Source organism: Thalia democratica, chromosome 5 (genome assembly GCF_965202585.1).
Source record: "Thalia democratica chromosome 5, ktThaDemo2.hap1.1, whole genome shotgun sequence".
Taxonomy (NCBI): domain Eukaryota; kingdom Metazoa; phylum Chordata; class Thaliacea; order Salpida; family Salpidae; genus Thalia; species Thalia democratica.
In genome coordinates, this window is record NC_139169.1 from 48,839,898 (window position 1) to 48,865,345 (window position 25,448).

The 25,448-nt window shown below is 25.7% G+C and overlaps 2 protein-coding genes across 2 annotated transcripts in view; both read left to right on the forward strand.

The window, feature by feature from the left end:
* Nucleotides 1-7,478: 7,478 nt before the first annotated feature.
* LOC145835434 (coiled-coil domain-containing protein 186-like) lies at nucleotides 7,479-10,342 on the forward strand. Its single transcript, XM_082943018.1, has one exon. The coding sequence runs from the start codon at nucleotides 7,517-7,519 to the stop codon at nucleotides 9,875-9,877; it is 2,361 nt and encodes a 786-aa protein (XP_082799144.1). The 5' UTR covers nucleotides 7,479-7,516; the 3' UTR covers nucleotides 9,878-10,342.
* A 9,884-nt stretch (nucleotides 10,343-20,226) lies between these two features.
* The window catches only part of LOC145835501 (mucolipin-3-like), a 29,431-nt gene continuing 24,209 nt past the window's right edge, over nucleotides 20,227-25,448 (forward strand). Inside the window, exons 1-3 of the mRNA XM_082943133.1 lie at nucleotides 20,227-20,324; nucleotides 21,448-21,595; nucleotides 21,828-21,989. Of these exons, the coding sequence (XP_082799259.1) occupies nucleotides 20,266-20,324; nucleotides 21,448-21,595; nucleotides 21,828-21,989 (369 nt within the window). The 5' untranslated portion in view covers nucleotides 20,227-20,265. The remainder of the gene's footprint in view (nucleotides 20,325-21,447; nucleotides 21,596-21,827; nucleotides 21,990-25,448) is intronic.

Genomic DNA, 25,448 nt, shown 5'->3' on the forward strand with positions numbered 1-25,448 from the left:
AGTACTGGTTGTATGTACTAAATAATATTAGTGTACTTAAAAATAATAAGTTTTTAGCATTTAATTTAACTATTTATTATATGTATTAAACATTTATTAGAATCTAATTTTCATAATCACCGATTAAATGAGGTGAGGATTCTATTATTATGAAAAATATTTCTATAAACATACAATTTTAATAAAAATAAACAGATCTTTGTATCTATCTAGCCGTTTTAATATTTAATCTGTTTATTATTTCAAGTATTTATGCTTAAGAGTTTTTTTGTTTGAAATATTAATTTTAATTGTTTAATTAGATTAATATATTTAATTAGTCAGGTAGTTTTAAGATAACTAAAAACTATATAAAAATTTAAAAATTTACTATCTAACACAAGTTTTCTTTTGATAACATATACTTTACAAATAATCGTGAAAAATTAGAAGTATATACTTTTAAAATGAACTAATTTGAGTTATTTTTTAATCATCCGAGTAACTATTTACAAAATAAACTATAGGTTCGGTTGTTCTTGCTTACCAAGTGAAAATATTATAAATAATTAAAAAGTTTATTTATAAATCAATTCAGTTTTAAACGAAATCAAATTAAAATGTTTTAATTTAAACCTAATTGAAAATACTAACAAAAAGATCCAAAAAAGTTGTTACCTGATTAACAGTATCTTCTTACATAAGTTAAAAAAAAGTGCAATTTTATTTAAAACAACATAAAAAAAATTTTTAGTAATTTAATTATTTTTTAAGCCATATACATTATACATAATCGTTTTTTCAATTTAAAATATAAACTAAAAAATCAAATATTTTATATATGTAGTACTTTTTTAAATTTAGTAGCTTATTTATTTTTGTTTACATACCTTTTTTAGTTAGTTCGAAAATTAACGATCTTTTATTTTTCACTTCTTTTTTTGTTTCTCAATTGACTTATTAGCTTCCATATTGTCTTTATTTAGTTTGAGTTGAACTTTGAAAAATGGTACTTAACTGCTTATTTTGTACTCAGTGATGCTTAGTGAACCAGTAAAAACTGGTGAATATTGAAAGGAAAAAACGTTTGGCAAGACACCGCTTTGAAGCCTCCCTAAAAAACACTAAATATTTTGTAAAAAAATAAAATTACAACATTAAAATATAGGTTTTTAGGTAATATGCCTCTAAAAAGTATATTTAATTAGTATTAGTTTTTATATGTTTAAACAAAACTTGTACTAAATACTATTTTAACATGCTAAGGTTTGTTTTGAAGTATATTAAAAACTGTAGTCTAGTACTTCGAGAATATATTGTTAAGAGTTCCTGTGGTGGACAGTTTATAAAAAAATTGCAGTCACTGGTAAAGATTTATAAAATTCAACAAACGTTAAATTTAGACACTTGAATTAGTAGTATAAAATGTATTTTTCCATGGGTTATTGAAAAACATGTTTCATTGAATTTAAAAAAGCAAAAAAAAATTCTTAGTTGTACACATCGAACAGGTTAGTTTGTTACAACTAACAAGTTAAAATTCACTTTTAATTTTAAAACGAAAAGTTATGTTTTATTGTTTCAAGTAGCCTATTTAAGCTAATTGTTCGTTTATTAGCTGTAAGCTATAAAGTTTTTTCTAAACTTTGTTTGTTTTTATTATATTGAAATTAAAATATACACCTATTAATTTTAAATTACAAAAGTTTTTTTGAAACACAAAAAAGAAAAAAAAAAATTGATAAAAAAGTCGTGAATTGGTAAACTGCTAAAAATTTGTTTGATTATTACTTAAGTTAAGAAATTTTTAATAAATTGTTGCAGAATACAATTTGTACATAAGAAGTGTTTTCAAGGCTTGATGTTTCAAAAATATATAAGTTTTATTTCACTTTATCTCTTTTAAAACCATAAATGACATCGCAGCAAAAAAAATGTTATCTAGCTAGAATTTTAAATATAAATAACTTTAAGACTTAGAGTCTAAGTCAGGGTTTCCCAAACTTTTTTGCTAATGGACCCCTTTAGAAGAGTTTGAAAAAGTAATGGCCCCCTTCTACATATAGATCACTCATAAACTATATAAAATACACGTAAAACTTTTTTTATTTTTTTTTCTCTTCATCTGCAACTCAAGAATATCTAGTGTAAGTTTCAAGTTATGGCCTCATGGCCCCCCTGTGGCTCCTTTACTGCTCATGGCCCCCCCTCTTCCCCCTTTGCTGCTCATGGCCCCCTGAGTATCTGTCATGGCCCCCTAGGGGGCCACTTGGCCCACTTTGGGAAACCCTGGTCTAAGTCTTAGACCTTCAAAAAAACTTAAAAATTTAATTGAAAATGTCGAAAAAAACAAGCTATATTTGTTTTTTTATCATTTTTGGAAAATACAAGTATTTTATTTTAAATAAGTCACATTAGTTAATTTATAATTTATTCAATACTTTCGTTTATTACCGAGTATTAATTTCAGTAGTTTAACTTTAGTCTAAAGCTCTTTAAAATTATCAGTAATTTTATTACAACAAAAACACAAAAAAAAAAAAAAAATTTCCTGATAAAAAAAGTTAAAAAAAAAAAAAATAAAACAAAACTTTTCAGTGTTTGTGTATATATACTTTTTTCTTGGTTCGTTTATAGGTTTTGAAACCATTCGAAATTGAATCTGAACTTCAAGCCCATGTACTATTTTATAAAATGCAGCTTGTTGTGAAGTGTTTCCTCAACTTAATATTTAAAAGCAGATTGTGAACCAATAGAATTTAGTGACTATTCTAATGATTCTTGTTTTAATGCATATAAAATGTTGTTAAGATCAAATAAACAGTTGTAAAAACAGAAAAATTACCTTTGTGTGAAATCAGTTTTTATTTTGATCATGATAAATTTTTTACCATAAAAAAAAAAAAAAAAAAGTAAAATGTTATATTCTGCTCAGCTCCTATTTTTTATGTTTTAACCACTGGGTTTATTGCAACATTCAACTCAGAAAATCTTCCATGTTTTGAACTCCTGTGCCATTTAGCAACATATTTTTATTTAAGTAATTAATTAATCTATTATTTATTTTTAGAGTTTATTATCAACAAATAAATTTCTACCTTTAAAAAAAAAAATAAAAATAAAAAATAATGTTTCACTCTTTGATGATAATAAACTGAAAAAATAAATATTAGATTAAAGCTCCTTAAAGCTATTTAATTCAAGAACTTTGAATTGTTTGACTTAAAATAAATTACAATAGTAACAGGGTTGCCACACACTCAGGGAACTCAGGGAAACTCAGGGAATTTTGATTCTTTTTTTCTTACTCATGAAAACTCAGGGCAGTTTTGGTTTTTGACTAAAAATTTCAGGGAAGTAAAAACTTTTTTTTTAAATGTCAGGGAAATTTTTTTTTTAGATCTAGAATGATATTTAATTTATCCAGTTCTAATATTTTGTTCAAAAAAGTTAATTTTATTTATTTTTAAGTGCTTATTTTGAAATTTTTTAGCCTTGCGGCTAGTTCTTCATTTTTCTTTGAATTAATATTGTGATTTTTTAATAAATAAAATTTTTTTGAGGATTTGAAAAAAACTCAGGGAAACTCAGGGAAGTTTCTGGTCACTCAGGGAAGATTTTTTGACTCAAAGAGTGGCAACCCTGTAGTAATTAATTAATAAAATATTTAACTTTTTATTCTTATAATTAATTAAAAACTGAAAATGTTATTGTAACTTTAAAGTGATAAAAGGTACTTCCACTCTAAACTTGACATATAACTGAAAGTTAAAGTTAATTTATACATTTAAAATACTTAAGTATTGCAATCAGTAACATTGATAATTTTTATCAAAGTGATGTTTTATTTAGAAAATTTAAAATGTAATTAAGGCTTCAGGCTAACTTTCAAAAATTTAACCAAAAAGTGACTTGTAGAAAATACATAAAACTAATGAAATACTTATGTTCAATTAAAAATTAAAAATTTAATAACAATACAATGTTTCACTCTCTTAAAACTAGTCAAATGAGATCATCAGTTAAATAAAATATTATTAAAATAAAATAGTAGTTTCTATTTGAATAAGATTTTATTTAACTGAGGATCTCGTTTGACTAGTTTTGAGCGAGTGAAACATTGTATTAATAATAAAATTTAAAATATATAATTGATCATTCTCCTTATATTTAAGTTGAGAGCTTTGATTGTCATCTTTAAAGTAAAAAGTACACAAAGTACTTATGTTTGTTTACTTATACTTTTATAATTTTGCTAAATGTGGTATAGTGTATCTTACTAAGCAAAACCTTAAAACACAGTTAAAATTTTGTTTGGAAATGTAAAATTACAGTAGATCCTTGCTAATCCGGCTGGTTTCAGTCAACAAGTAGATTTAATTAAATCAGCTGAAATCATTGAAATGTTTAAAATTTTAACTGAAATTTTTAACAATTTTTGGTTTTTATTTTATTTTTAAAGTAGATTCAATCTTTTTATTTTATTACTAATATAAATAATTAGCGTCTTTTTAGATCACATTTTTCGAGATCACATTTAACATGTCTACTTTTTTAAACTTAATGCTATAATTCATAGTTTTTTTGCTAAGTAAATAAAAATGCAACAAAAAATTACAAGGTTTTCTGATTTTGCATAGTAAGATATATACGTTTGAAACTGTCAACATACAAAGTTGATTGTAATCGTTTTAAAGTTTTTGTTTTGTTTATTTGTTGTCTGTTGTTATTTTTTGGTTCTCTAGAAAATATTGAAAATAAATTATATCAACAGAAAGTTAAGTGTGTTTTTTTTATATGCATTGCTTAAAATAAACAGGTAGATTTAACATTTATGTTCAACATGGCTGGATTAGCAAAGATGCACTGTACCTAGAAAGCCTTGGAATTAAATTAAAGCAAAATAAATCTGGAAAACTAGGAGTTATGAACATTTTTATATTCAAAGATCTTAAGGGCATAGGGGGGTAAACAACCTTTTTTGGTTTTTTACCTTATTTTATATAGTTTTTACTGAGCTACAAGATGCTTTTTACAGATTTTAAAAATTCAAAATAATTTTTGAGATATAGCCGGTCAAAGTCAGAGGCAACAATAGGTTCCTTATGGGAGGGGCAAACTAAAACGGCAAAAATAGACTATTTCACAAAAAATCTATCTCCTCCTACGTTTTTTGAGATAACTACCTTAAATTTTTAGGAAATGTTCCTTGATATATTTAGAAAATTCTGTCAAAAGGAATTTTAAAAAAATTAAAAAATTAAAATTTTATATAAAAAATAAACAAAAAAAACAGTTTTTTTTTAGTTTCTTTGTTATAAAATTTTAATTTTTTGATTTTTAAAAATTCCTTCCGACAGAATTTTCTAAATATATCAAGGAACATTTCCTGAAAAATTAAGGTAGCTATCTCAAAAAACGTAGGAGAAGATAGATTTTTAGTGATTTTTAGTTATTTGATGTTTTAGTTTGCGCCTCCCATAAGGTTCCTATTGTTGCCTCCGACTTTGACCAGCTATATCTCAAAAATTATTTTGAATTTTTAAAATCTGTAAAAAACATCTTGTAGCTTAGTAAAAACTATATAAAATAAGATAAAAAACCATAAAAGGGTGTTTACCCCCCCCCCCCTCCCTATGGGGTTTCTTTAATTCATTTTCATAAACACCCTTTTACAAAACCCCAGAATATGTAGTGTAAGTTTCAACTCTGCGCCCTAAAATGTGTCTAAGACTTTTCTCAATTTTTACATGTTAATTTTTTTTATGTCAACAAGAGTGAAAAAACTATTCTTGGCATAATAGGTAGTTCGCATTATAACTAATTTATTAACTGATATATCTGTAAGAAATTTATAACTAGAATATTGAAACATTTTTATAAAGGTTAAAAAATATCACACTTGACTGTTGTTCTTAGTCTTGTGGTTGAGTTTAGTGCTGATTACAGGGTTGTCACACACTTGTGATACTCAAGAAATTTAGAATAACTCAGGGTATAATGAAACCTATAAAAATCCCAGGATGACTCAGGATATTTTGAAAAGCAAACAAAACTCAGTATAGTTGAATATTTCTGAAAATCTCAGGATAATATTTTTTCTAGATTTTGAATAAGATTTGGTTGGTTTATTTTCAATTTTTTGTTATTTTATAATAAGTTTTGTTGAAAAGCTGTTTTCTTGATGAAGTAAAGATAAAGCATGTTTTAAAGTGTGTAAAAAATGGCAGGATGAATCAGGACCAGTTTCAGGTCACTCAGGAAAATGTTTTTGACTGGAAGAGTGGTAATCCTGTAATTATAATGGAATGAAAACATCATGGCATTGCTAACAATAGCTAAATTAATAATGAACAAGTAAAATTAAATAAAATTGATTGTAAACTATAAACGTGTAGAGTTATGTAGCCCATTATATTGTATAATTATCTAATACATGGGTCATCAGGAACTTGATGCTCATGGGCAAAAAATCCAAAATAAAAATGTTTGTGAGCCACATTTGTAATTTTAGTATTTATTCTTCATAATATATTTGAAATAACTAGTTTAAGTTATGCATTTACTACAAAGTTTATCTAAAACTTTTTCTTTTTGTTCTTCACTTTTAAGTCTAGAAAGTGTAGTGTAAATTTCATGAATTCTCAGTATAAACAACCATTGTCTGTTTCCTGGCCGCAGGTACTACCTTTCATGGGCCACATCCAAGTTATAATATCCGTGTGCTCTTTGGACACACTTTAATTCTTCATGTGCCAACCTTGATCTAATATTATCATTCATTGTTGTTCATTATTAAAAAAGTTAACAAATTAAATAAGGAATTATTCTTTAAACCTCACATTGAAAGTGATAATGTGAAAAAAGACATTGAGTAGTGATGATCTAGCTGAATCAGGTAACCAAACTGAATAACAAATATATGCTTCAGTGCAAAAATTAGTGCATAAATGAAATTTGCCATCCATGCCTTAACTATTTTAAATTGAACTACAATTACTAAAATTAAAAATATAACTTTGGTTTTTAATTTATACTCAGTGAAAACAATTTGTGTATAAATTGAATTGCACCTTCTAATCTTACTAAATAAAACAAATTAACTTTATTGAAAAATGTTACTTTTGATTGTTTTAATTTTATAACTGTATAAATTTAAAATTGTGCAAAAATAGTAAAATAAGTAGTTTCATTTTTTAAAGAAGATAGTCAATTTTAAAATATTATTATTTTTTTAATTTGCTTGGCAGTATTTAGCATATGCAGCAAGCAATCTAAAACATTTAAACATTTTTATTCCCATATAATTTCCATAAAACAGTTATTTAATCAGCTTTAAAGTTTTATTTCAAATAAACTAAAGTATAAATAGTCTTAAAAAAGTACTAGTTTAACATTGAGTATATTTTTTAAATAATATTAACAAAAATATTGAAACAACTTTGAATACAGCTAAGATTTAGTTGGAATTAATTTCTAAAATTCAACACAGATTTGTAATTATGATATCAGTTTTGTTTAGAATATATTACTGAAAATGGAATCTAAGAGTTTTAATTGTACTGAAAGTGAAAAGTCTTTAAATAAGGATAACAAAGTTGAAGATATTCAATGTAAGCAAGAAACTGGCAATGATTCATTAAAAAAGCAGAACATTGACGAGCTGGTACCCAAAGAAACTAAAACAATAGACTTATTAACAAGTTCAAACATAAGTTTATGTGAAAACAATGTTGAAGTAAATAACTGTGATAACAAAGATAGTGTTGACAATAACCATAGTAATGCCAACACAAAAAGTTATGATTTAGATAAAACAGAAAGCACTTTCTTTGAAAATGGGTCAAAGTTAAATGACTTCATAGATAGTTGTAAACTGGATGACTTAAAGCAGGCGTTTTTAAGTTTAAACAATAAGCACAATTGGGTTGACATTAACCAGCTTATCTTAAACTTAAATGAAAAACATACAACTGAGCTAAATAATATTCTTAAAACAAACTCCCTCATCAAGAAAGAGTCTGACAGTACTTCTTTAAAACTTAAGTTAGCAGAAGAAAAGTTGATTGAAAATGAATTGATTGCAAAAGCTGAGATACAAAATATTTCTCAAGAAAAGTCTTCAACTATTAAGGAAATGACCACCCAATTGAATAAAGCAAGTACTGCTCAAGTGAATTTTGTCACAAAGCTTGCTAAAAAGGAAAAAGACTTAATGAATATGCAAAAACAACTGCAAGAAATGCAAAATTTGTTAAAATTATCTAAAAATGAAAAAGAAAAACTATCCAATCAAATAGATGTTTTACAGAATGATTTTTCTAAAACTAAAACTTTGCTAATCAAAAAAGAAAAAGATTTCGAAAACTTAACCAAAAAAGAAAAAAAATTAAAAGAAGAACTTAATTCACATCAAATCAAAGTAAAGTGGGCTCAAAACAAAATAAAGTCAGAAACAGATTCTCACAAAGCTACAAAAGACAAGTGTGAAAAAATGATCTTACAAATACAGCAAGCAAAAGAAGAAACTGAGCAGATTAGAAAAAACTGTCAAAGTATGATTAAAACATATTCAGAAAATGAAGAAATCAAGTCCAATTCTCTAGATATTAAGCTTAAAGAAAAAATTAAAAAACTAAGTGAAAAGCAGTCTGAATTAGATAAGCTAAATGAGGTTTTGCTTTTAAAAAGTAATGAGTTATGTTCTTTGAAAAACAAAAACAAAGACTTAGTTGAAAGCAACACTTTAAACCAAGCTAAACTAACTATACTTGAGACCGAAAAGGAAAAAAATAATCAGATAGTAAAAACATATGAACAAGTCATGAACAAACAAAAGCTTAATGCTTCTCAACTTGATGAAAAATTAAAATTTATGGAACAACTAAAAACTGAAAACAAAGAGTTTAAAAATGAGATAAGTAAGCTTAAAGAAACGTTGCAAGACAAAGATGATGAAAAAAAAAAAATTATTGAAGACCTAGAAAAAAGAAAAAATAAAGAGCAAGAACTTTTGCAATTTACTCAAAAAGTAAGTTCCAAAAATAGTGAGTTAACAGTTGCTGTTGATGAACTTAAATTTAAATCTGAAAGTCTTATTAAAGCTCAAAATGAAAATGAAACGTTAAAAGGTTCAATTTTGAAAATAGAACAACTGAACAAAATTGAATTAAAAAAGTATAATGATCAGGTAGATAAAATTTCTTCTCAGTTATACGATAAAGAGATGGCTATGAGACAGCTTACTCTGTGTGTTGAAGAACAAAAAGATGAAATAAAAACGTTGAAAAGAAAAAATGTTACAAAAATCAAAGATCTTACAAAACAGTTAGTGCAAGCAAGAAAAAAAATAGATATATTAGAAAAGGACAAATCCTATAATCAACAAAATCAAAACTATCATGATGCCATTAGCTTAAGTTCAAGAACAAGCTCTGTAGCATCGTTAGATAAAATTGACCACCATCATCCTTTAAACAGTTCTACTATAGACTATGATTTAATTCCTAACACTACAGTAGCTGGTACAGATGGGCCTTGTGATCGACAGATGTTAATAGAGAGGATCGTTCGTTTGCAACAATTACATGCTAAAAAAAGTGAAAAGATTGACTTTTTAAATGAGCATGCAACAAGTTTAGTAGACGAGCTAAAGAAGAAGCAGAAGATTGTAGAACACTATATTCTGAGAGAGGAAGCAGGGATATTGGCACCTGCAAAGAGTAAAGAAAGACTAAACCGAGTAAAATCTAATGCCTTGACTCTTGACTTGTCAATGGAAATAAACAGGAAGATGCAATCAGTGCTTGAAGATACAATATTAAAAAACATAACGCTCAAAGAGAGCCTGGAATTGATGGGGAAAGAAATACAAAAGCTTCAAACCTCTAAAAGCTAACTGTTAAAACTAATAAAAATATTGTTTTGTTAAGACTCTTCCTTGGCCATTTTTATTTATCTATAAATTTCACTGCTTTTGTTGATATTTAAAAGTATTTTTTTTAAAGCTTTTCATTAACTATAATTTCTTTAAAATCATAGTATTCTAATTCTATATCAAATGATAAACCAATTTTTAGTAACTTCTAAAAAAATTTAAATTTTTTATCTAATGAAACTAATAAATTTTAGTTGTACAACACTTTTTGTTTGTAGAAAATATAGTTCTGTGTATTTTGTTTTTGATATTTATATTCTACATAGTGAGCATACTTGTGCAATAGTTTTTGAAACTTGATTATTGTAATACTTTAAAGTACTTAATTCTTTCTACAAAAATATTTTGTAAAATTATGTTTTACTCTTAGGACAAACTAATAAAAATATATTATTTATTTTGTAGTTTTTGCTTCAGTGTATTGTTAGTTGAGAAACTGTTTTAATTTTTTTTGTTAGACTTTAAGTTTGATGTATAACTTGTATGTATATCAAACTATTTTAAATTATTTATTTTTGAAATTTTTAACTTTAACACAATTACTTTTTGATTTATAACTCTAAATTACATCTCTAGGTTTATTTAAATTCAAATTGATAAATTTTTATTTGAATCCAGACTATTTGTCTCTGTAAAGCAGTGAATAATATTATCTATGAGTTTTTTAAAGGGTAAGTGGTTTTTAAGTAGCTGGTTGTGTAGCTGTGGTGCAGCTGTTTGTTTTTCTAGTGGTTGCTTTTATCTATTTAGTTATACAGTAATTATCGTTTTTACACTTAGTTTTAAAGTCGCATGCAGTTAGCTATTGGTGGTCTCTGCTAATTTCCTTCTAGTTAGATCAATTTATTTCTGATATATCTTTGCCTGTTGCAGGTACTATAATAAAATAATTAGACATATCTTATTAATAATTAGTAGTGAGCTCTCTATGTCTGTAAGTCCTAAATTTCTTAAAAACTGTTGCTTAATACATTATTAAAGAACAAAAAACACTGGGATCACTAAGTCATACTTTTTACTACAGACAATTTATAGTTGTTGTTTGAATTTTATTTTTTTTTAGTTATTAATGACTAAAATAAACAAATATTTAAAGAAAGTATTTGATATAATTAACATATTGACTATTGGAGGTGAACAGATTATTCCTTAGTATACTACTGTGCACAGTTTTTAAACACTTTAAGAACTATTGGTGTAGTTATAATTGCTACTAAATAATTTATTATACCTTAATAACCACTGTCTAAAGCTTTATAGGTATTAAAAATAAAACAAAATAGATCTAGAAAACCATTAGTAAAAATAAATATATAAATGTGTGTGGTTTCATATATTTTGGCCCATACTTTCTACATACATTTTTTATCTTTAAATTCAGGTAGTAATAAGAGTAATACAAAGCTGTTTTTATACGTTTAAATTGTTTTACTTTCTTTTTGTTATCTAGATTTCGATTAGCACCATGCTGCATTCAGCTACCATCAAAAGCAATACCTGCAAAAAACTTAGACCGTAGTTTTGTTTATTTTATAACTCCTCAGGTAGACGTTCTCACACAGACCTTATTTATTAGTTTAAACCAGGGGTTGCTGCTTGCGAAGCAAAAGTGTGCAGAGGTACTTTTAAGCTACTGAAATTAGGCGCTTTGTTTTATAATTACTCCTAACTAGTGCTCTACTATTGCTTTTTTTATCACAGTTTTGGTTTAATATAGTATTTTAATATTATGTTTCTCCAATTATTTCTTAATAACTATGGCCTGCGGAAGACATCATTATATGGTCTATCTATTAAAATTACCCCACTACTTTTAAATGGCTTCCGAATGTGGTTTAACCAAATGGTATTTCAATATGTTATCACTTAAATTCAGTTTTAAGGTACAACTGAAAAAGAAAGGTTATGCAACCAGATCATCTTAGTTTAAAGTAATTTTTGGCGAATAGAAAGTATCCGAGAAGGAAGAACTACCATAAAAAAATAAAAAATGTTTTGAAAATTCAGCTTAAATTAGCCTACCTGTTGAAAACCATATAAATCATTAACATAAAAATTCTTAATAGTTTTTATCAGTAGAGTATATGTCCAGCTTAACTGTTTTTATATAACCTGCTGATATGATTTAAAATTTATTTATTATTTTATTTATTTCAAAAATGCTTGAAAAAAAAAACTGTTTAAGTTGTATTAGACCAAATTTTGATTTTTTTTTATAGAGATTAGAGCTGTGTTTTTAATCTTGAACTCCAGAATATATTTTAACAGAGTGGCTAAAAATCTGGAATCCTGGAAAAACCTTAAGTTTGACAATTAAGGCTAAATAAAACCTGGAAAAACCTGAAATTTGAGAAATTTTTGAAAAAACCAAGAATTTTGAATAAAAATTACTAAAAGACGTGGAATTTTAAACAGTTTTCACATGTTAAGTGTTAAAATGTTGATTTAAGACAAAAAGTCTATCTAAAAAAAAAATATTAAAATCATAAATAAAGGAGTTTTACAATATTTTTTCATTGTTGTTATACTATTTAACACAGTTTTTAACCTTAAACTTGATTTTTAACTAAAGATAAAACAAAAACTTGTACTTTCCAAAATCAGGATGAAATTCAAAAAATCTGAAAGAAATTTCTCAAAAACCTTGAACAGTGACCACCCTGTTTATAAGATTAGTTTTGAATATATATGTACGTAGTATTATCAATAAAAGGACAATTTATTTTCTGAAATCTTTTGTTTTTAAATTAAATCAAAAATTCTTTGTTATTCTTTTCCTCCCGTTTTCTCTGTATGTATATGAATATTATGGTTTACTATCATTTCTAACTCGCTATCATTTCTAACCTGATCATTTCTAACCCGATCACTTCTAACCCGATCATTTCTAACACGATCACTTCTAACCCGATCACTTCTAACCCAATTACTTCTAACTCGATCACTTCTAACCCGATAACTTCTAACCCGATCATTTCTAACCCGATCACTTCTAACCCAATAACTTGTAACCCGATCACTTCTAACCCGATCATTTCTAACCCGATCATTTCTAACCTGATCACTTCTAACCTGATCACTTCTAACCTGATCTTTTCTAACCCGATCAATTCTAACCCGATCAATTCTAACCCGATCACTTCTAACCCGATCATTTCTAACCTGATCACTTCTAACCTGATCACTTCTAACCTGATCATTTCTAACCCGACCAATTCTAACCCGATCACTTCTAACCCAATCATTACTAACCCGATCACTTTTAACCCGATCATTTCTAACAAGATCATTTCTAACCCAATCACTTCTAACCCAATTAAACCCGATCATTTCTAACCCGATCATATCTAACCCGATCGTTTCTAACCCGATCATATCTAACCCGAAATTTATTTAGCCGATCTGTATTAATATATTAATTTATTTTTTTTAAGATAAGAATTTGTTTTAAAAACAAATTAATCTCAATAAAATTGTTTTTTGTGAAGTTTAGTTTATTTTGTATAAAATAAAACCTAATATTCAGTTTTAACATAAGCAAATTTTAAAAAGTAAACTCTTACAATTGTAATATTCAGATACAAACACTTTTATGTTACGGTTTAAAAACTACATTGAAAGTTTGACCTTAATGTTTTATTATTGCTCACTAATGTATTAACCTTTTATAGTAGGATAGTTTTAAGTTTCATCTTAATAACTTATTCAAATTATTATGCAACTTGCATAGGCCTATTAAGATAATGTAATTCAAACAAACATTAGGAGAAGTTAAAAACTTATGTTACATTAAGTGGAAAAACCTGGTTTTTAATAGAAACTAGCTATTAAAACAGTTATGTCATATAACTAAACCGCAAAAGTTGTTAGGTCGATTGACCGTCTAGATTTCACATCATTAATAATTCCTACTTAGTTTTAGAGCAAAAAAAATTGTTTAACACTAATAGTTAAAAAGACAAGCTTATTTGTATAACAAGTTCGAGGGTAATTAAATCTCGCTTATGTTTTAATTGCGACTTAAATTAGTACTTTAATTGACGAACATTTCTTTAAAATTACTTTATTATAAGCAGTTGAAATAACAAAAGTAAAAACAAACAAGTATTAAAAATCAAACATTTTGAAATAGAATAATAAATTAATTGTAGTTAAATTAAGTATAAATAGGAGCAGAATTTTATAAAAACTCCATTAAGTTCTTTGTTTCTTTTAATCAAATTTTTTCCAGATGATTATTACGCAAAACATATTTATTTTTTATTCATTACTGTAAAGCTAGCTTGCAGTCTATTGACTTTATTCTCGGTGGTTTTTTGCACCTCTAAATTTCTATAAATATGATGATTTTTTTTTTTTTAAATTTAAACCTATATAATAGGTTTCACAATAGAAAATGGTTTTATTATTTTGTTATAAGTTTTTAAGTTATATAGTTTACTCTAATAAATTTATACTTACATTTCATATCAATGATTGCTAAATAATCTAAAGTTTTTGTGTTTTTGAAAACCTGTAAAACAACAATTTTCAATAGATATCAAGAAAATTATTATAGAAAATATAATCGTGAGAATGGTCGTGTTTTTGCAATTTTAAATTTTGAAAACTTTTAAATTTTTATGAAAAATGTAAATTTATTTTGCCCTACATAAATTTTATTTCAAAAGAAAAAGAAAAAATGCGTAATAATAAGTTTTTGACACTAAACTTTCATAGTTAAGTTTATTATAATTAATTATAACTTAATTACAGTTAATCTTTATATACAATTTACCAGTTGATTTAAGAATTAAAATTAAATCAAAGTTCGAGTAAATGACAAGTCTAAATATTTAAAAAACCTTATACCTCTACTTTTGGCTTTGTATTAAGGGCATAGGGGGGGGGGGGTAAACACCCTTTTTTGGTTTTTGATCTTATTTTATATAGTTTTTACTAAGCTACAAGATGCTTTTTACAGATTTAAAAATTTCAAAATAATTTTTGAGATATAGCCGGTCAAAGTCGAGCCAACAATAGGTTCCTTATGGGAGGCGCAAACTAAAACGGCAAAAATAGACTATTTTACTAAAAATCTATCTTCTCCTACGTTTTTTGAGATAACTATCTCAAACTTTCAAGAAATGTTCCTTGATATATTTAGAAAATTCTGTCGGAAGGAATTTTCAAAAAAATAAAAATTTTATATAAAAAATAAACAAAAAAAACAATTTTTTTTTTGTTTTTTTGTTATTAAGTTTTTATTTTTTAATTTTTTTAAATTCTGTTCCGACAGAATTTTCTAAATGTATCAAGGAACATTTCCTGAAAATTTGAGGTAGTTATCTCAAAAAACGTAGGAGGAGATAGATTTTTAGTGATTTCTAGTTATTTGCCGTTTTAGTTTGCGCCTCCCATAAGGATCCTATTGTTGCCTCCGACTTTGACCGGCTATATCTCAAAAATTATTTTGAATTTTTAAAATCTGTAAAAAGCATCTTGTAGCTTAGTAAAAACTATATAAAATAAGATCAAAAACCAAAAAAGGGTGTTTACCCCCCCCCCCCCCCCCTATGCCCTTAAACAGTATACACTTTCGTTTAAAGAACTTAGAATTTAATGATATTAACTTTAAATGAAACCACCATTATAATTACAATTATTAAATTTTATTAACTGTATTATTTAAATTTTCATAAACGCTGATATTAATATTTTTAAAAAGTTGTATTTCATATAAATTCTCCCTGAATTTGGAGGCAAATTGGTAATCTGGATTCTACACTTAAAAATATATATTAACCATATAAAATCATTTCAAAAGAAAGTACAGAAAAGACTTTAACTGCTGCGATACTCATTATATTTCTTACATTGACGACTATCAAAACTTAATATTTAATCCTTAGAATACAAAGGACTTATACTTTTCCTAATGCTTTTTAAAACTAATTAACTACACTTAATTAATAATCCAATTTTAAATCTTATTTTCAAAACAATGAATAAACCAATTAATATCAACAATTAAATTATAACAAAATGTTGTCACGTTAATTACAATAAGATCCAATTAAAATATAATTATCACTGCTTATTTTAAAATCCTACAAAGAAGAGTTCAAAATACTCTAAGTAAACAATTTAGTATATTGTATATGATTAACGAAAAACGTCTCTTAATTGTATTGAAAAAAACTAAAATTATGTGTAGGTAAAAAAATAAAAAAATGAGGTAAAAAAAATATATTAAGATAATGTTAAGTTAATACTAAAATTAAAATTTATACTAAATTTACGTAACACATTAAAATCATTATGTTTTAAAGTAACTAAAAGTTTAAGTTTTTTATATTATTTTAATAACTTCATTAAGACTAGTTTGTTTTTGCATAAAATCCAGATAAAAAATTAAAACGTAACATAAGTAAAATGGCTTAGAAACGATTGGGTTAGAAGTGATCAGGTTAGAAATGATCGGGTTAGAAATGATCGGGTTTAATTAGGTTAGAAGTGATTGGGTTAGAAAATGATCTTGTTAGAAATGATCCGGTTAGAAGTGATTGGGTTAGAAATGATCGGGTTAGAAGTGATCGGGTTAGAAGTGATCGGGTTTGAAGTGATCGGGGTAGAAGTGATTGGGTTAGAAGTGATCAGGTTAGAAGTGATCGGGTTAGAAATGATAGGGGGTTAGAAATGATCGGCTCCCGAATATTATAAAGTTTTAGATATGTTTATTAATAAGCAAACACTGTGTTTATGGTTATTTTATCACTAATTTAGTTTAAACCAGTGTATCATAAAAAACAGTGGTATAGTGAATGAATTAATTTTCAGTAGTCTTACAAAAGTTTATCATAAAAAAAAAACAGATTATGTTAGTTCAGTTTAAAAAGTGTAATAGGTTAACTTGTAATAAAAAGTTTATTTAAGTGTAAAAATGGATAGGAAAATAAATGGCTAAAGCAAATAAACTTTTGAAAATAACCAAAAAATAAATATATAAGCTTTTAAAGGTAAGAGAATAAAATCTTAAATAAAAACTGTGTTTGTATGTTGTTGATTTAATACTTGAGCATTAATCTCGATTAAGGCCATAGGGGGGGGTAGGCCATGTTTTTTACAAGTTGATCTTATTTTACAGAGTTTTTACTAAGCTTCAAGTTGCTTTTTACCGTTTTTAAAAATTCGAATTAGTTTTTGAGATATGACCGGCCAAAGTCGGGCCGCATAACAGGTTCCTTATGGGGAAGGAAAAACAAAAACGGCGAAAAAAGACTAATGCATTCAAAATCTATCTCCTCCTTCATTTTTTAAGCAATCTTCTTCAAACTTTCACAGTCTATTCTTTATACAATAACAAAAAAACGTTATTTGTGACTTTAAAAAGTTTCAAGTAAAAATACCTTTTTTTTTTTTTTTTTAAAAATTTGATAAAAAATCACTTTTTTTTTTTTTTTTGTCATAAAATTTTTACTTTTTAAAACTATTGAAATTCACAAATAACGTTTTTTTCTCATAATGTAAGGAACATTTCCTGAAAATTTGAAGAAGATTGCTTGAAAAATGAAGGAGAAGATATATTTTAAAGCCCGTTTTTAAAAACTCGAGAAAAACGGCTTTAAAGTTACCCTTTATATACCGTTTATAAAGACAACCCTTTATATAACCGGTCATAAAAAAAAAGTTACTTAATATTTTTAAAATCTAAAAAAAGCATCTGAAAGATTATGAAATTTACTATAATATAAGTCTATATGTTATTTTTGGTCAAAAAATGGCTTCTACCCTATGGCCTTAATTAGGTTATATTTTGTTATATATTAACTTTTAGTAAAGTATTATTATTTAAATACTCAATTTTATTGACTATGTATATCAGGGTTCGTGCGCGTCAGGCTAAATCAGGCTAAGTCAGGCTAAATCAGTTTTTTGAAAAAAGTTGAAAAACGTCAGGCTAAATCAGTTTTTTTATTTAAAAATTTGAGAATCTCAGTTTTTCTCAGTTCAAATGCTTCAAAATTTTTGATTAAAAAAAAACTGAGAAGTCTTTTTAAGATCAAATTGAGATGTGAATTTATTTCTAAATAATGATTTAGTTATTAAAGACAAAATCAGTCAGTATTTGTAAAAATAAATGCTTAAAACCTTTTGTTAAATCTTTAATAAATATTTAAGAATATTCATTATTTTGTTTTGAGTAGACTATATACGTCATAATTATGAAAATTTATAAAAAAATACAGTTTAAACATTACAGTTTTGTTCAACAACTTAGCTGTTTGTTTGAATTTTAATACTCGTGTAAGCGTTTCATTTTAAGTTTTAGTAAAACATGACAATGCACGTCATTTTATTATAAATCTTCTGGTTATAATGTTTTTACTTAGTGTTTAATTAAATTCATCAATTGTGTTTAGTAATATAATAATTTTTATACTAGTAATAGATTAGATATAACAGTTAATTTAAAACTTATCACTGAATTTGCTATGTTAAGGGGGAGGGGGGAGTCAATCACCTTTTTCACAATTTAGTCTTATTTTATTGAGTTGTAACTAAGCTATGAGTTGTTTTTTTTTGCAGATTTTTAAAGTTCTAAACATTTTTGAGAGAAAGCTAGTTGAAGTCGAGCCTACAATAGTACTAATTAAGACCCCCCAATATCTAAAATGACTTCTAAAGGGGATTTTCCTCACTTTGAAAAAATGTCAGGCTAAATTGGTCCCAGTCAGGCTAAATGAAAAAAATTTCGCACACGAACCCTGGTATATTCTTAATCTTTTTTAAGTCATAAAGTTTACAATGTTTTTTTCTTGTCCGAGTAAGTATAACTTATCTAATTTTTATAGTTTCTTTTCATGTTTCATGTTCCAAATGTAGTTTTTTTTTCTTACTTAATTAACGTATTTTATTTTAAATGTTTGACCTAAATTAAACTGCGCCAAGTGGCTTATAAAGATGCTGCTATTTTGAATTCAACAAAAAGGTTTCTTTTGGTATGTTCAAACAGTTAAAACAGAGTTTGTTTTTTTTAACAACTTTTTAAATCTTCAAAAACATCAAGTACTATTAAACTAATATTTAATCTTAATTAAAAAAAAACATACAAATACATGTATTGTTTGTAAATGATATATTGAAGTTAACAAAATTGACAAACTCCTTTTAATAAGAAAAAGCAACAGGCATAATTTTGGTAATTAACTATGAAATTACTGAAACAAAACCCTATCCAAATTTATTGAAATTTATGCAAAATTATTTAAAACTACGAAACTAAAAGCTAAAAGGAGAAACTTAGTTTTTCTGCTTTTTTATTAATTTTACAGTTAATTACTTACAAATGTATGTTTATAGTAAATATATCTAACAAAAAGTGTACATAAATTACATTGTTTTTTAGTGCACCTAATCTTTTACAGATTCTGTAGATTTGTTCATACTTTATGAGTAGCAAAAGGTTGTATTGTAAGTTAGTTAAGTATTTTCGAACAAAGATAATTGTTTTGATTTTCCTGTAGGCTCTGCTTGTTAGATCTCTAGGATTTAACACATTATATATTATTATAATTTATAATATATTATGTTAGTATACAATTATAAGTAGGCATTTAGTGAATTGGCATAGCTTTGATCAAGCTTATTATTACAAAGGAACAATATGTGCAAATTTCACATATATAACTTAAAAACGAGTATTTTTCTTAAGTTCAAGTATTTATTTTGCTGAAAACATATTGCCTTCTATAAAATGTTAACATTTCAACGGATCCCAAGATCAAATAGGAATATTTTATATTTTTATAAAGGCATAAGTAATATGGAACTGCTCAGTTCCAACCCACAATCAATTCCCACTGGTGCACAATTTCCACCTGGTCAAATCCAAGTCCTACTTACTGATCAAGGATTGGGGGTAATAGTGAATGTAAATAAAAAGTAAATAAATAACAAAAAAATTAAAGGGGGAATTGTAAGTATACCAATTTATATACCCTGTACAAAAATTAGACTAAGTTTTATTAAAATAACTACTTAACATGAATATTCAAATATATAATTCAACAAATTAAAAGGGTAAAACAGTGTTAATTATGTAAAATTAGCTGTTTTTCTCTCACTTGTAGCATAAATTTGAAGTATACTTTTTAAAAGCAATATAAAATATACTTTTCTGTATAAAAGAGGCAAAAAAAAACACAAAATCCTAAAATTATGTGTCTGAGTTTATTGTTACTCAATGAAAAAAGTATGTGTAAAAATGTTGATACTGCTTTATTAATTTAAGCCAACCATATCATTATTCATAAATTAAATATTTGACTAGATTGTTTTAAAATCAGTACTATTTCATAAAACCACTGATGAAAAATGATATTGAATCTCAATCCACTGGAAAGAACCCTTATACTAGAATGGAAAGGTAAATATTTGTTTGCTTGTAGTTTTTGGTGGTCTTATATGTTAGAAGTAGTTAACTATTTATTTTTAACTTAAAAATTAGAAGCATTTTTTTCTCTTTAGTTTCTGTACTTTTTTGTGAAAGTTTATTATTATTAATAATATAACTCCCTTAAAGTTATATCTATAATAAACATTACCTTTTGGTTTAGTTTAAATCGTTAATAAGTTTTTAACCAGTTGAAAATTAGAAGAAAAAAAAACTAAATTCTGCATTCTACAAAAGAAATTCAAAATCTACTATATATAACAGATATATTTTAAAGTTTTATGTTGAAATATGACTATAGTTGGCTTATTCAAGCTTGTTTTCTTTAACACAGGGTTGCCAAAAAATCATCCTGCAAAGACCTAAAATTTGACAATTTAAGTTTTAAAAAACAGGAAAAACCTGGAATTATGAACAAAAATCACTAATAAAAGTGGAAAAACCTGGAGTTATAAACTATTTTTAAATGTAAAGTATTCAAATTTTTAATAAAATATACAATGAAATTATTATATCAATATTTTTTTTGTAGCATCATGTTTATTTATTGAAAAGCACTTTTAAAATAGCTTTAAATATCGATTCAATTCTGTTATACTATCTTTGACAGTATATTTAATTTTATACTTAGGATAGGGCAAAAATATTGTATTTTCAAATACCTGTAAGAAAATTTCAAAATCCTTTTGCAACCCTGTTAAAAAAATCAATTAATATGGTTGTTCATAGAATTTCATAATTTTATTTTAATAAAATTTAACTTTAAAAAAAATTAAAGTAGAATTTTTAAAACTTTGACTTGCTTTATTATAAAAAACATTTAGCTTTTTCTTAAAATTTAAATGCATAAAAAAACATAAAATAGCAGTTACTTTTAGCTTATAAAAGAATCTGCAAACTAAAGCTAAGTTGTATAGATTGACAGATTATAAACTTAAGCAATTATTAATGAGTGTATATAAAATTTACAAATTATTAAACTCTTAATATATGATTTATTGGCTGATAATAAAAAAAAATCAACTAAACTATACCAATGTTAGTAATAAACAGTAAAACGGTCATAAAATTGATGCAAACTTAACTATAAAAACAGTACATTAAGCTTCAATGGATACTCAAAAAAGATGGCTCGGGAATTAAGTTACTTTTTTATGAATCCTTGTCAAAAGTTCAGGGCAAAGAAAAGAAAACCTTTTAAGCTTGTTACTCAGCTATTGAAACTTATATTCGTTTGTATTGCAGTTAGTGGTTTTATCTATAAACTCTTTGTAATGTATCTGACGTGAATTATACATTCAGAAATTTCATACTATATTTTAGATATTTTTTATATTTATTCCTGTACTGTTTAAATATCTTTGTTCTTGAATTTTTTTAACAAAGTGAAGTTCATGAGTAATTATTACATATATCTGCTTTAGGTTTGAGGCACTTATTTAAATAAAGTTTTACTTATAAACTTTACTTTTTCAGATGTATTTGTACGGACTAGTAAATCAGGACTTTACAGCATTCATTTCTAGTAACCAGGAGGTAATAAAAAATATGTTATTTACTGAATCTGGTATCTACAATGATACAAAGTTTTATGAAAGAGATCAATTATACAAGTTTATTAATTTGGTTCGTAAAAATGTGAGTTTAATCTTTTTCATACAATTAATTAGATTAAATTAAGATAACAATAATAATGCTCTTTAAATTGAAAACTCAACTTTTTTTATTGTACTCTATGAGTTCGAGTACGTTGTTTAATTACAAATAACTTATATTCTAATATTTGTAAATAGATTGATATTTTTGGACAAACATTAAAAAATTAAAACAAATTTATTGAAAATAAAAACCAAAATGCCATAAGCTACTTAACTAAAACTAGCAATTTGGCCGGAAATAATTAATTTCAACTTTCCTAGTAGAAAACAAGGCAGATTTTGTCTCGATTTCCTTTTATTGGTATCCTACTTTCAGCAAGTTTGTAAAAAAACCTAAAAAATCTAAACCTGTAAGTATATCTTTTTATGGGGTGGCTGTCACTTTTGCACGAGCGTCACTTTTGCACGGAGGGTCACTTTTGCATGGCAACATTTTTTTACAATGACAATTTTTTTACGGCAGCAATGTTGCACAACAATACTTTTGCACAACGTCACACTTTTACGATGAAATTTTTGCACAACTACATTTTGGCACGATGACTTTTTTGCACGGAACATCAATTTTGCATTTTGGTAAAAAGTTTTTTAGCTACTACCAAATCTGTGACATAAAAAGAATCTGATAACTAAAATCTAATAAAATACTTTTATTAAAGACAAAAAATGAAAGATTTAAAATCTTAAACAGTAAAAGTAAATTTTAGAAACAAACTAACAAAAAGATAAAATAAAATTATTTATAAAAGATTCATGCCAGGGACAAAAACTTAATTTATTTAGAAACTAGGATAAAAAAATACTTTCAGTGTAAGTAAATTGTTATAGTTAATTTTGAACTTTATTATATTAATCAGCAACTATGCTTTTTTATATATTTTACTATACGGTTACAAGTTTATTGTCCATGTGATAGACCTAGGCATCAAAATCTAGACCACTTAAACTGAAAGACACATAATTAAAAACTAAAATTAACACAAATATTTTATTTATTAAAACAAAAATATAAACATAGTTTGATATAAAATTTATAGGTCAACATAAAAAGCGAAATTTTAAAACTTATACTTATTAACGATTTGATGTAGAACGATCAACATCAATTATTTAAATGCATTGACTAACAACAAAAATAAAAATGTAACGCTCCAAGGACATTAACAATAGACTGGCCGGATAAATAATCATTAAATACATAAAAAAATGACTCATTATTGATAGAGTAAAGGTGCTGCTAATAAAATAGAACTATAAACTAAGCTAAATCTTAAAACTAAATCAACAGTTGATAAAAATTACTTATAAATTTTACTAACATTAATATAACACAAATATAAAGATAAAACTTTTATAACTTTTTTTTAAATTTTTGCTTTAAAATAATTCCTTTGAAAGTTTTTTCCATATTTGAACTGACCGATATAAAACAAAAATTCTGCCAAGCCTCATTATTGAAATATTGCAGCGGTTAAAGACTAATATGGTATAATTTCTTTGAAAATAAGTTCAAGCTTCCAAATGTTACTCTCTCATTGGCTTATCATGATCATGCAACATTATAGTAATGAAGTAATCCAAGTTTAAATCATGAAAACATGCGCTTTTTTATTGCTATTTTTATTCTCACGCTGAATTAAAATATAAACTAAAAAATAAACATCAAGTAAAATCTAAAATAGCTTTACACTTCATAAATCAACTAATTTTTTATTTATTTAACATTTGATAAAATAAAAATTAACTTAAAATTTTTGTATAACAACTATACAATGCTAATTTTAACATCAAGAGAATATAAGTAAAAAATAATACTCAAGATTCGTGTTTTAAAGCCTTACTAAATTAAGTTGATCTTTCTGTTTAAAAATTAACAAGATTCAGATTATTTTTAATTGTTTTTATTCAAAATTGTTTTTATTTAAAATTAGAAAATGTATATTCATCTAGTTTATTAAAATTAAGGTTATAAATATGAATTAATGAATTGTGGTACGTTATTATATTGTTCTAGTTAAAACTTAAAAAAAAACTTTTAATTAAGAACTTTATTTAAGCACTGACGAGGTCTTTGACCAAAACTTAGTCTGTAAAATAAATTTTTGAAAGAATAAACTCATAAAAACTTTACAATAAAATTTCATTAAAAAACTACCACATTTTATTCATTCAAAACAACTTGCTTTTAAAAGCAAATATTATTTAAGTTTACAAAAAGAAAATACTTTATTTAATTATAAATAAAAATAAAAATTAGAAGCGTGCAAAGGTGAAGTTCCGTTCAAAATTGACTTATTTTTTAAAGTTTTTGCAGTTCATAAGTATATCTGTGAAAATATAACCCTTGTGCAAAAGTGACGCTTTGCAAAAATGTCGCCATGCAAATGTAATGTTGTGCAAAAGTTTTGGTGTGTAAAAATGTCGCCGTGCAAAACTGTCTCCTCGTGCAAAAGTGTCCCCTCGTGCTAAAGTGACGCTTGTGCTAAAGAGTAGCCGTGCAAAAGTGACGCTCGTGCAAAAGAATCGCCGTGCAAAAGTGTCCCCTCGTGCTAAAGTGACCCTTCATGCAAAAGTGACGCTCGTGCAAAAGTGACCCGTTCCTCTTTTTATGGGTACCATTATAATGTCAGGTAACACTACTTTATTTTAACTTGCCTGTGCCTTCAAGTACTACTTAACATTTTTTTATTGATTGAGTTTATTATAATACAACTTTGTTGTTAGAACTTTTAAAGATTTATTTGAAATTAAAAGGAACAAATTAAAAATTTCGAGTTGCCACACTAACAGCCTACTCAGGCTAGCTTGAAGTTTTTGAAAAATTCAGGCTTACTCAGGCTTATTCAATTTTATAAGGCAATCTAGTTGGTTATTTCTCCTAAATATGAGGCTAGTTTTTTTAACATTACATTTTTAATTTTTTGTTTTATTAAGTCCAATAGTTATTGTTTTAGTATTTTTAGGTAAAGCTGGTTTGACAGTCTTTTTTCAGTTTTTGGAATATATATATATTTTAAGATTTCCACATAAACTCAGGTTAGTTTTTGGTCACTCAGACGGCTTTTTTGTCTGGAGAAGAGTAGCAAATTCTGGAATTTAGAATATAGCAATCTATTAAACTTATTTAGTTAAATGCAAAGAACTATACTAACATAAAATTAAAAAAAGTATCTAGAAATTCAAATAAAACAGAACAAAATAGGTTAAACATAATATTTAAAAAACAGTAAAATGACAGTTTCAATGATTTACTTTAATTTTCATTTACTTACCTAATAGTTCAAATCAACTAAAATGTATATAAGGTTCAGCCATAACCAAATGTCTCTAAAACTATAAAAATGTTTTGTATTAGATGCAGTATGAGTTATTCTCACCCGTTTTAATCAACCAGGTTTTGTAGCAGTTTTCTGCAATTTTAAGGGAATTTTAGTGTATT

Coding starts and splice junctions, on each gene's coding strand:
- LOC145835434 (XM_082943018.1), top strand. CDS start 7,517: ATGGAATCTAAGAGTTTTAATTGTACTGAAAGTGAAAAGTCTTTAAAT.